This window comes from Girardinichthys multiradiatus, chromosome 15, assembly GCF_021462225.1.
Source record: "Girardinichthys multiradiatus isolate DD_20200921_A chromosome 15, DD_fGirMul_XY1, whole genome shotgun sequence".
Lineage (NCBI taxonomy): Eukaryota > Metazoa > Chordata > Actinopteri > Cyprinodontiformes > Goodeidae > Girardinichthys > Girardinichthys multiradiatus.
In genome coordinates, this window is record NC_061808.1 from 33,040,400 (window position 1) to 33,052,746 (window position 12,347).

A 12,347-nucleotide genomic window follows, 5' to 3' on the forward strand; every position below is an offset into this window, starting at 1 on the left:
CTGTAAATAGATTCAAGAAGTATGAGGTTCCATGTTTTATAACCAACCAGGTCACCCAAAGTAACTAGTTTCAAGTTAATCTTTACAGTCAAATGTGGACCTGGGATTACAGAGCAGCAGCTTCATCAAAGGCCTTACTTGTCACAGGTGTTGTAGCCATGCTGGTGACAGTGAAGGTTGTCGCCTCAGGTGTTGAATCTGTAAATGAAAGGTATTAAAACTGACCATAGAAATATATCATCCTTTAGGTTTCTTTTAAAACATGTGAGCAACTTTTGCTCCAAGCATTAAAAATGAATTACTAGATACATTTAAAGTTATATAGCAAATCCTTGTAAATCCCTTTTGAGTCTATATAGCAACAGACAAATTATAGGAAGTGAAGCTGAATCTAAACTCCCTGTGTAATTCACATTTATTTACATTAATTATTTGCCACAATATTAGGTCAAAGGTTCTTTATATGTGATGCATTTGTGTCATTTTTACTTTTAGTGACAAATTTGTAGCTATTTCAGCAACATTTAAATACCCACAATCATGTCCAAATTCAATATAAAAAATTGTTTTTTGTACTTCATTTTCAAATTTACAAAGTTATAGTAAAACACACAATTAACATAAATTATATTGTTTCCTAGATCAAATTGACTGTATCTGTACAATTTTTAACACACAACCTTAAAACAATGACATGGATCCATATTCCTCTCAATCTTAAAAAGTTGAATTAATACAGAGTAGTCTTATTTCCTTTACTCTTTACTGAAGAGGAAGTCAGACAGGTGGTTGTTAATGCAGTTTGCTATTTCATGCAGGAGAAATAGCAGAAATAGGTGGTGAGTTTAGCACAACTGTTTCTTTACAGTATGTTATGAAAGCCAACTCAGCCACAGCGACCACTTTAATTCCAACACCTGTAGCCTTCTCTTAGCTAGAAAATACACAACAGTTTATAGAAGCTCTTACTTGTCACAGGTGTTGCTATAGGTGTTGTCATGGTTGTGGCATATGTTGTTGAATCTGTAAAATAAAATATATTACAACCAAACACCTATATCTAATATTGATCTTCAGTTCTACAAATACAACTTCATTGGTCGTATAATAATAAATATCACACGCATAATAAACAAAGGTAATAATTTGTATCGCCAAGAACTACTTAAGAAAATTAACCCAACAAATACTTTAAAGCCCTTACTTGTTACTTGTTCTGTTGTTGCTGTTGTAATGTTCATGGTGGTTTGAGCAGCTGGTGTTGAGTCTGAAAAACAAAGAGGTTTTCACCGTTTATTGATACAGTTGCTCTTAAGTTCTTCGAATAAAATAAAATAAGTATTCAAACGACATATACAATCTATTACATTCTACTAAATGCTCTGTTGTAATGACAGGTGTTTGTGATGCAACATTTCAGCACGGAGTCTTCTTAGGAAATGTACACAAATTTTCAGCAAAAATCCAACAAAGATCCATATTTTAACGCAACAGATTTAAAATAATATAATGTTTGATATTTTTCATCAGAAGACGCTGTGCTTTATTTTAAAAGAATTAAACAAAGCCCGACTCATCCAGTTGAACTCTTATGAAAAATAAATCTAACATTTGTTACTGATACAATACGAGGATCGATACAGAGGAAATGGTTACCCTGTAACAACATACATTGAGTTTATCAAACATACTAATAGTTTGGCCAGTTATATAGTCATTAGCTAGTTGTTTAACCCTCTCTAGTTTATTGCCACTAAAGTTTTAACCCACCCCATAGCCCAGGTAGTGTATGTATGCCACTTATGCATGTTGAAGCTTTTTCAACACAAACCGAGGATCATATGGGAAGCATTTTGCCACCAACTAGTGGCTAAAATTAGAATAAATTATGAACAGTTGAACTAATTAGCATTAAAGACCTTAATTTATACCTATTCTATGTAATATATTCAAATGAACAATCACTATATAATTTCCAATCTGTTTGAGAGAACAAACAATATAAATTTATTTTCTATATATAACTGTAAATAGATTCAAGAAGTATGAGGTTCCATGTTTTATAACCAACCAGGTCACCCAAAGTAACTAGTTTCAAGTTAATCTTTACAGTCAAATGTGGACCTGGGATTACAGAGCAGCAGCTTCATCAAAGGCCTTACTTGTCACAGGTGTTGTAGCCATGCTGGTGACAGTGAAGGTTGTCGTCTCAGGTGTTGAATCTGTAAATGAAAGGTATTAAAACTGACCATAGAAATATATCATCCTTTAGGTTTCTTTTAAAACATGTGAGCAACTTTTGCTCCAAGCATTAAAAATGAATTACTAGATACATTTAAAGTTATATAGCAAATCCTTGTAAATCCCTTTTGAGTCTATATAGCAACAGACAAATTATAGGAAGTGAAGCTGAATCTAAACTCCCTGTGTAATTCACATTTATTTACATTAATTATTTGCCACAATATTAGGTCAAAGGTTCTTTATATGTGATGCATTTGTGTCATTTTTACTTTTAGTGACAAATTTGTAGCTATTTCAGCAACATTTAAATACCCACAATCATGTCCAAATTCAATATAAAAAATTGTTTTTTGTACTTCATTTTCAAATTTACAAAGTTATAGTAAAACACACAATTAACATAAATTATATTGTTTCCTAGATCAAATTGACTGTATCTGTACAATTTTTAACACACAACCTTAAAACAATGACATGGATCCATATTCCTCTCAATCTTAAAAAGTTGAATTAATACAGAGTAGTCTTATTTCCTTTACTCTTTACTGAAGAGGAAGTCAGACAGGTGGTTGTTAATGCAGTTTGCTATTTCATGCAGGAGAAATAGCAGAAATAGGTGGTGAGTTTAGCACAACTGTTTCTTTACAGTATGTTATGAAAGCCAACTCAGCCACAGCGACCACTTTAATTCCAACACCTGTAGCCTTCTCTTAGCTAGAAAATACACAACAGTTTATAGAAGCTCTTACTTGTCACAGGTGTTGCTATAGGTGTTGTCATGGTTGTGGCATATGTTGTTGAATCTGTAAAATAAAATATATTACAACCAAACACCTATATCTAATATTGATCTTCAGTTCTACAAATACAACTTCATTGGTCGTATAATAATAAATATCACACGCATAATAAACAAAGGTAATAATTTGTATCGCCAAGAACTACTTAAGAAAATTAACCCAACAAATACTTTAAAGCCCTTACTTGTTACTTGTTCTGTTGTTGCTGTTGTAATGTTCATGGTGGTTTGAGCAGCTGGTGTTGAGTCTGAAAAACAAAGAGGTTTTCACCGTTTATTGATACAGTTGCTCTTAAGTTCTTCGAATAAAATAAAATAAGTATTCAAACGACATATACAATCTATTACATTCTACTAAATGCTCTGTTGTAATGACAGGTGTTTGTGATGCAACATTTCAGCACGGAGTCTTCTTAGGAAATGTACACAAATTTTCAGCAAAAATCCAACAAAGATCCATATTTTAACGCAACAGATTTAAAATAATATAATGTTTGATATTTTTCATCAGAAGACGCTGTGCTTTATTTTAAAAGAATTAAACAAAGCCCGACTCATCCAGTTGAACTCTTATGAAAAATAAATCTAACATTTGTTACTGATACAATACGAGGATCGATACAGAGGAAATGGTTACCCTGTAACAACATACATTGAGTTTATCAAACATACTAATAGTTTGGCCAGTTATATAGTCATTAGCTAGTTGTTTAACCCTCTCTAGTTTATTGCCACTAAAGTTTTAACCCACCCCATAGCCCAGGTGGTGTATGTATGCCACTTATGCATGTTGAAGCTTTTTCAACACAAACCGAGGATCATATGGGAAGCATTTTGCCACCAACCAGTGGCTAAAATTAGAATAAATTATGAACAGTTGAACTAATTAGCATTAAAGACCTTAATTTATACCTATTCTATGTAATATATTCAAATGAACAATCACTATGTAATTTTCAATCTGTTTGAGAGAACAAACAATATAAATTTATTTTCTATATATAACTGTAAATAGATTCAAGAAGTATGAGGTTCCATGTTTTATAACCAACCAGGTCACCCATAGTAACTAGTTTCAAGTTAATCTTTACAGTCAAATGTGGACCTGGGATTACAGAGCAGCAGCTTCATCAAAGGCCTTACTTGTCACAGGTGTTGTAGCCATGCTGGTGACAGTGAAGGTTGTCGTCTCAGGTGTTGAATCTGTAAATGAAAGGTATTAAAACTGACCATAGAAATATATCATCCTTTAGGTTTCTTTTAAAACATGTGAGCAACTTTTGCTCCAAGCATTAAAAATGAATTACTAGATACATTTAAAGTTATATAGCAAATCCTTGTAAATCCCTTTTGAGTCTATATAGCAACAGACAAATTATAGGAAGTGAAGCTGAATCTAAACTCCCTGTGTAATTCACATTTATTTACATTAATTATTTGCCACAATATTAGGTCAAAGGTTCTTTATATGTGATGCATTTGTGTCATTTTTACTTTTAGTGACAAATTTGTAGCTATTTCAGCAACATTTAAATACCCACAATCATGTCCAAATTCAATATAAAAAATTGTTTTTTGTACTTCATTTTCAAATTTACAAAGTTATAGTAAAACACACAATTAACATAAATTATATTGTTTCCTAGATCAAATTGACTGTATCTGTACAATTTTTAACACACAACCTTAAAACAATGACATGGATCCATATTCCTCTCAATCTTAAAAAGTTGAATTAATACAGAGTAGTCTTATTTCCTTTACTCTTTACTGAAGAGGAAGTCAGACAGGTGGTTGTTAATGCAGTTTGCTATTTCATGCAGGAGAAATAGCAGAAATAGGTGGTGAGTTTAGCACAACTGTTTCTTTACAGTATGTTATGAAAGCCAACTCAGCCACAGCGACCACTTTAATTCCAACACCTGTAGCCTTCTCTTAGCTAGAAAATACACAACAGTTTATAGAAGCTCTTACTTGTCACAGGTGTTGCTATAGGTGTTGTCATGGTTGTGGCATATGTTGTTGAATCTGTAAAATAAAATATATTACAACCAAACACCTATATCTAATATTGATCTTCAGTTCTACAAATACAACTTCATTGGTCGTATAATAATAAATATCACACGCATAATAAACAAAGGTAATAATTTGTATCGCCAAGAACTACTTAAGAAAATTAACCCAACAAATACTTTAAAGCCCTTACTTGTTACTTGTTCTGTTGTTGCTGTTGTAATGTTCATGGTGGTTTGAGCAGCTGGTGTTGAGTCTGAAAAACAAAGAGGTTTTCACCGTTTATTGATACAGTTGCTCTTAAGTTCTTCGAATAAAATAAAATAAGTATTCAAACGACATATACAATCTATTACATTCTACTAAATGCTCTGTTGTAATGACAGGTGTTTGTGATGCAACATTTCAGCACGGAGTCTTCTTAGGAAATTTACACAAATTTTCAGCAAAAATCCAACAAAGATCCATATTTTAACGCAACAGATTTAAAATAATATAATGTTTGATATTTTTCATCAGAAGACGCTGTGCTTTATTTTAAAAGAATTAAACAAAGCCCGACTCATCCAGTTGAACTCTTATGAAAAATAAATCTAACATTTGTTACTGATACAATACGAGGATCGATACAGAGGAAATGGTTACCCTGTAACAACATACATTGAGTTTATCAAACATACTAATAGTTTGGCCAGTTATATAGTCATTAGCTAGTTGTTTAACCCTCTCTAGTTTATTGCCACTAAAGTTTTAACCCACCCCATAGCCCAGGTGGTGTATGTATGCCACTTATGCATGTTGAAGCTTTTTCAACACAAACCGAGGATCATATGGGAAGCATTTTGCCACCAACTAGTGGCTAAAATTAGATTAAATTATGAACAGTTGAACTAATTAGCATTAAAGACCTTAATTTATACCTATTCTATGTAATATATTCAAATGAACAATCACTATGTAATTTTCAATCTGTTTGAGAGAACAAACAATATTAATTTATTTTCTATATATAACTGTAAATAGATTCAAGAAGTATGAGGTTCCATGTTTTATAACCAACCAGGTCACCCATAGTAACTAGTTTCAAGTTAATCTTTACAGTCAAATGTGGACCTGGGATTACAGAGCAGCAGCTTCATCAAAGGCCTTACTTGTCACAGGTGTTGTAGCCATGCTGGTGACAGTGAAGGTTGTCGCCTCAGGTGTTGAATCTGTAAATGAAAGGTATTAAAACTGACCATAGAAATATATCATCCTTTAGGTTTCTTTTAAAACATGTGAGCAACTTTTGCTCCAAGCATTAAAAATGAATTACTAGATACATTTAAAGTTATATAGCAAATCCTTGTAAATCCCTTTTGAGTCTATATAGCAACAGACAAATTATAGGAAGTGAAGCTGAATCTAAACTCCCTGTGTAATTCACATTTATTTACATTAATTATTTGCCACAATATTAGGTCAAAGGTTCTTTATATGTGATGCATTTGTGTCATTTTTACTTTTAGTGACAAATTTGTAGCTATTTCAGCAACATTTAAATACCCACAATCATGTCCAAATTCAATATAAAAAATTGTTTTTTGTACTTCATTTTCAAATTTACAAAGTTATAGTAAAACACACAATTAACATAAATTATATTGTTTCCTAGATCAAATTGACTGTATCTGTACAATTTTTAACACACAACCTTAAAACAATGACATGGATCCATATTCCTCTCAATCTTAAAAAGTTGAATTAATACTGAATAGTCTTATTTCCTTTACTCTTTACTGAAGAGGAAGTCAGACAGGTGGTTGTTAATGCAGTTTGCTATTTCATGCAGGAGAAATAGCAGAAATAGGTGGTGAGTTTAGCACAACTGTTTCTTTACAGTATGTTATGAAAGCCAACTCAGCCACAGCGACCACTTTAATTCCAACACCTGTAGCCTTCTCTTAGCTAGAAAATACACAACAGTTTATAGAAGCTCTTACTTGTCACAGGTGTTGCTATAGGTGTTGTCATGGTTGTGGCATATGTTGTTGAATCTGTAAAATAAAATATATTACAACCAAACACCTATATCTAATATTGATCTTCAGTTCTACAAATACAACTTCATTGGTCGTATAATAATAAATATCACACGCATAATAAACAAAGGTAATAATTTGTATCGCCAAGAACTACTTAAGAAAATTAACCCAACAAATACTTTAAAGCCCTTACTTGTTACTTGTTCTGTTGTTGCTGTTGTAATGTTCATGGTGGTTTGAGCAGCTGGTGTTGAGTCTGAAAAACAAAGAGGTTTTCACCGTTTATTGATACAGTTGCTCTTAAGTTCTTCGAATGTCTAGATCCACTCTAAAAATTTTGTTCTACTTTATTTTCAGAAACTTTCACCTTTTATGGATACAGTTGTTCTTTATTTCTTCGAATAATAGTAAATAAGTATTCAAATGACATATACAATCTGTTACATTCTACTAAATGCTCTCTTGTAACTACAGGTGTTTGCGATGCAACATTTCAGCACAAAGTGCTGAAACTAGTGGCTAAAATTAGAATCAATTATGTACAGTTTAACTAGTTAGCATTAAATACCTTAATTTATATCTATTGTACGAAATATTCAATGTTACAATTTCTATGTATTTTCTAATCTGCTTGAGAGCACAAATAAAACTAATTTATTATCTATATATAACTGTAAATAGATTTAAGTAGTATGAGGTTCTGTGTTTTATAGCCAACCAGGTTACTCATAGAAACTAGTTTCAAGTTAATATTTACAATTACAGTTATCTTTACTAATGTGGACCTGGGATTACAGAGATCGAGCTTCATCAAAGGCCTTACTGGTCACAGGTGATATCACGTTGGTGACAGTGAAGGTTGTCGCTTCAGGTGTTGAATCTGTAAATAAAAGGTATTGAAACTGCCCATAGAAACATCTCATCCTTTAGGTTTCATTTAAAACATCTGAGGGACTTTTGCCCCAAGCCTCAAAGGTTAATTACTGGATAGTTTTAAAGTTAGATAACAACCTTCCATTGCATGTCACATTTGTTTACATTAAGTATTTACCATTAAGTATTTACCAGAATATTGGTTCTGTTTATGTGATACATTGCTGTCATTTTTGATTTAAGTGACAAATATGTATTTTAGCAACATTTAAATACCAAGAATTAAGTCAAAATGCACTGTAAAAAACATTTTTTTTACTTTATTTTCAACTTCACAAACTTGATGTAAAACACACAGTTAGTATAGACTATATTGTTTCCTAGGACAAACTGACTGTATCTGTAAATGTTTTAATGCACAGCCTTGAAACAATGACATGATTCCATTTTCTTCTTAATCTTAAGGTGATGAGCTGTAAAACGTTGAATTATTACAGAATTGTCTAATTTCCTTTATTCTTTACTGAAGAGGAAGTCGGACAGGTGGTTTTTAACGCAGTTTGCTAGTTCATGCAGAAGAAAGTGTTGCATAGCAGCAATAAGTGGTGAGTTTAGCTCAACCCTTTCTTTACCGTCTGTTATCAAAGCCAACTCATCCACAGCAACCACTTTAATTCTATCATCTACAGCCTGCTCTTAGCTAGAAAATGCACAACAGTTTATAGAAGCTCTTACTTGTCACAGGTGTTGCTATAGGTGTTGTCATGATGGTGGCATCTGTTGTTGAATCTGTAAAATAAAACATCTTACAACCAAATACCTATATCTAATATTGAGTTTTAGATGACATTTTAGATGACTATCTAAACATTTAATTTCAGTATTTAAATTATAAATTTGTACTACTGCTCAAAATAACAATTAACTGTTGCATTCCTCAATAAAAATCATATTAAGCAAACTGGGGCTCACTCTTGTACAGTAACATCAGTAAATAATCAGGGTATGAGATTTACTGCCATAAACATTATTGATGCTAGTCACATGGTGGTGTGATTAAAAATGAGGTGTAATATTTGATGTAATGGACATGTACACTTTAGGGGACCACCACAACATCTCAGATGTGCACACGGATATTTAGGCCAGGTACCAAGGAAGTGACAGAGTACAAGGGCCTTCAATGAAGTCAGAGCTGTGGTGATAGCCCATATCATAAATCATGGCATGGCAATAAATCAGACAAAAATTTAAACCGAATCACAACATTGAGGCTAGGGTAGACTTAATCATTAGGATCTTTCAGAGTGAGAACCGCTAAGTTTTTCCTATGGCACTTTTTATTGCTTACTGTACTAAAGTGCTTTACTCTTACAGTAGTTATCAGGGTATCCCATTCCCATTTGTGGTGCAGATTAGGTTATATGTTGCAATGTATGGGGTTAATATATGAACATACTATACTGTACTGTAAATGAAAGCAAACCATGGCTTTCAGAGTAGCTCAGAGACAGTGCAGAGAGACCTTCATGGAAGTCAGGACCTGCTTGTAATCTTTACATTACCAAGAGTAATCCAAAGCAATGAATGCAGTGGTGTAAAGTATGTTTATATTTCTCTGGGTTTGTAATAGCCAGAAGAACAACACTTGTGTAAAGTGTAGTATGGTGCAGAGGGGAATATATGTGGGGATCTATTTTAGCACATTCCCCATGTAATTGCATTTCACGATAGTGTTAACTTTTTTTAAAAATGGGACCAAAGGGTTTGATTCAACTATTTAGGGATTACACATTCAGCTTTTTTTAGGAAAGACTGTTTTAGGGTGTTGGAATGAAGGCTCCGACAAATCGTGGAACCTCGCATGCATAAGTGTGGCTTTCATCCTTTCCATGTAACCCTCGCTGAGAGTTTGGCTGTCCACTTTACATGTATTTTGGGAATCTGGAAAAGGTCTATGACTGTGTTCCCTAAAGCATTTTGTGGGGTGTGCTGCATTAGTACAAGGTGAGAGATAATACTACGCCCTTTAATCAAGGTGCCAGGAGTGCCCATAAGGGCTATCTTGTCCCTTTATAAACAAAGTAAGGCATGTGTCTGTATTCTTGACACAAATTCAAACTTGTTTCAAGTGTGGATTTATCCAGGGTTGCTCTTTGTTCCCAGTTTTGTTTGTATTGTTCATGGACAGGATCTCAAGGCATAGTCATGGAGAGGAAGGTATCTAATTCAGGAATCTCAGGGTGTCTATTTTGCTAAATGCGAATTAAGCAATCATTTTATTCCATAGACATACTTAGTCTATGAACTCTTGCATACACTGGATCAATTTGAAACCGAGTGATAAGCAGTTGTAATTAGAGTCAATTTCTCTTGGTCTGGGACAAGACCAAGTGATGGATCGTTATTGTGTGAAAGTTTTTTACAAGTTGGGATTGGTTACTTACTTCAATTAAAAGTAACTCTTACAGTATTGCTTTTGCATACCAAAACACCCCCTGAGAGCAGCACACTGCCAAGCCCACCCATCCATCTGACCAATGGTAGCAGCCACAGCCCGAAACAACAAAAAAAGAATAATAAATATATAAAAAAGAAGCTGGGTACCCACACCGTGTCAGACAACAGCCCCAGGCTGAGTACCACTCACTAGCCACCCCAATGCAGGTACAAGACACACTTCACCACCCCACCCACCCAGCTTCAACCTCCACCAAAGCGAAGCCATACCCACAATCGTCATCACACACTGCCCGGCCAAACCTGAGGGAACTGAAATGCCAGTCCGGGCCTAAATCAACCCCTGAGACCCGCACCCAACCCCAGCCCAGACTAACACTACCACACCCCCCACCCACCCCACCCAGAACCCTCAATGTCTACAAGCAACCTTACAACAAGAGTTGGGCATAGGCACCAGATTTGAGGCTAATTAAATAGATCCTCCCCCACTCCCCCTGGAGTGATAGGGGAGTGGTATTGTGATGGAGCGGGCAAATGTAGGTGTCTGGGAGATGGGGAGGGAAACACTGGGGGGCAAAATGAATGAGTTTTGGGGACAGCTCCCCAGTTGACCCCAAGAGGCATACCTGTTTGCCAAGATCCACAAAGGGAGGGAGGGAGTCACCTGCACATCCAGAGTTCTAGGCTAGGGATGGGCTTCGAGCTCTGAGTACCAACCGAAAACCAGGACCAACCCCCCCCCAAAACAGCCCTAACCCTCAAACCCTGGTCCCCAGCCCCAACACTCAGTCCGCAGACGAAAATAGTCATGATCTATACTGAAGATGAACCAGCCAGAAGCACACAGCGGTGACCAAGAGCACAGCCCCACTCCAACAGCCGACCAGTCAGCCCAGCGCAACAAGGATACACAGCGCAAAAGAGGCTACATGACCACAACACCCACACACCCTGAAACCTATGAAACAGAACTTACATAGTCCCCAGGCTTCAATGGCCCCCAGCCTGGCACTGGACTCCGACCCATAACTAGGCCAGCAGAACAACAAACACACCCCATACCAACACCAAGGCGGCCAATAAGTCACACCAGACCCAAAATGGTAGGCCAACCTTAATGCAAATCCCCAGCCAGCGTAATGTAGGCACATGCACACCCCATAGACATAAATGAACCATAATTGCCAGCACCAGCCAGGCAACACGCCCCAGGAACCCTGAGCCCACACCAGACCTACCCAGGGGCAGCACAGCCACCGGGCCAATTACCTATGTCTACCGGCACAGACTCCCCAAAAGGATCACATGGAGCTACTGGATGCCACCCCCAAGAGGCACCAAAACCCACCACCGGTGGGAACCATAGTCCCCGGCAGTGGAGCCTCCAGCAACCCCAATCCAGGGACACCCTAGATTTCCCAAAACCAGACACCACCCCATATCACCAATAATGCCCCGCAAGATGAAGCCAAAGGTCCTCCACTATTGTGATGGAGCTAAACAAAGGAGCCCAGAGAGATTGATCTGATGTGGAGCCAGAGTCTCAAGACTAATAAAATCCAACAAAAGGTCTCTATACAATGCTATTTTTCAAAATTTGCATTGAGAAAAGGGAGATGTTAAATGTATAAATTTCATCTAAGTAAAGGCAACTGACATTTGGCTATGCAGTATCCTGTTCTATATCTATAAGGATACAATGAAGACATTATTATGAAAATTGTATCAGTACAAGGCTGATGAAACCAATGGGGAAGCTGATGTTTCTCATCTTTTCTACAGCTCTAACATCTGTGGTATTCAGCTCTATAGAAAGCAGGTACTGATGGATTTCCGGTATAACTGTTGAGGTTGCAAGTAAAGAAAAAATAAAAAAATAAAAATACAGAAATGAATCTAGAGTAGGTGTAGAGCATACATTTTACTTA

General features: G+C 35.7%; 1 protein-coding gene across 1 annotated transcript; it reads right to left on the bottom strand.

Moving 5' to 3' along the window:
• Window positions 1–106: 106 nt before the first annotated feature.
• Window positions 107–5,534, bottom strand: LOC124881848 (poly(A) polymerase-like). Its single transcript, XM_047387670.1, has 8 exons — window positions 5,253–5,534; window positions 5,018–5,071; window positions 4,187–4,246; window positions 3,229–3,291; window positions 2,994–3,047; window positions 2,163–2,222; window positions 1,205–1,267; window positions 107–198 (listed from the first exon to the last, which is right to left on the bottom strand). The coding sequence occupies exons 1-8, from the start codon at window positions 5,287–5,289 to the stop codon at window positions 107–109; spliced, it is 483 nt and encodes a 160-aa protein (XP_047243626.1). The 5' UTR covers window positions 5,290–5,534.
• Window positions 5,535–12,347: the final 6,813 nt, after the last annotated feature.

Excerpts from the sequence above, each read along its gene's own strand:
- LOC124881848 (XM_047387670.1), bottom strand. The coding sequence starts at position 5,289 with ATGAACATTACAACAGCAACAACAGAACAAGTAACAA. Across the intron at positions 5,072-5,252 it reads AACAACAGAACAAGTAACAA|ATTCAACAACATATGCCACA; the intron begins GTAAGGGCTTTA and ends TTTATTTTACAG. Across the intron at positions 4,247-5,017 it reads TATAGCAACACCTGTGACAA|ATTCAACACCTGAGACGACA; the intron begins GTAAGAGCTTCT and ends TTTCATTTACAG.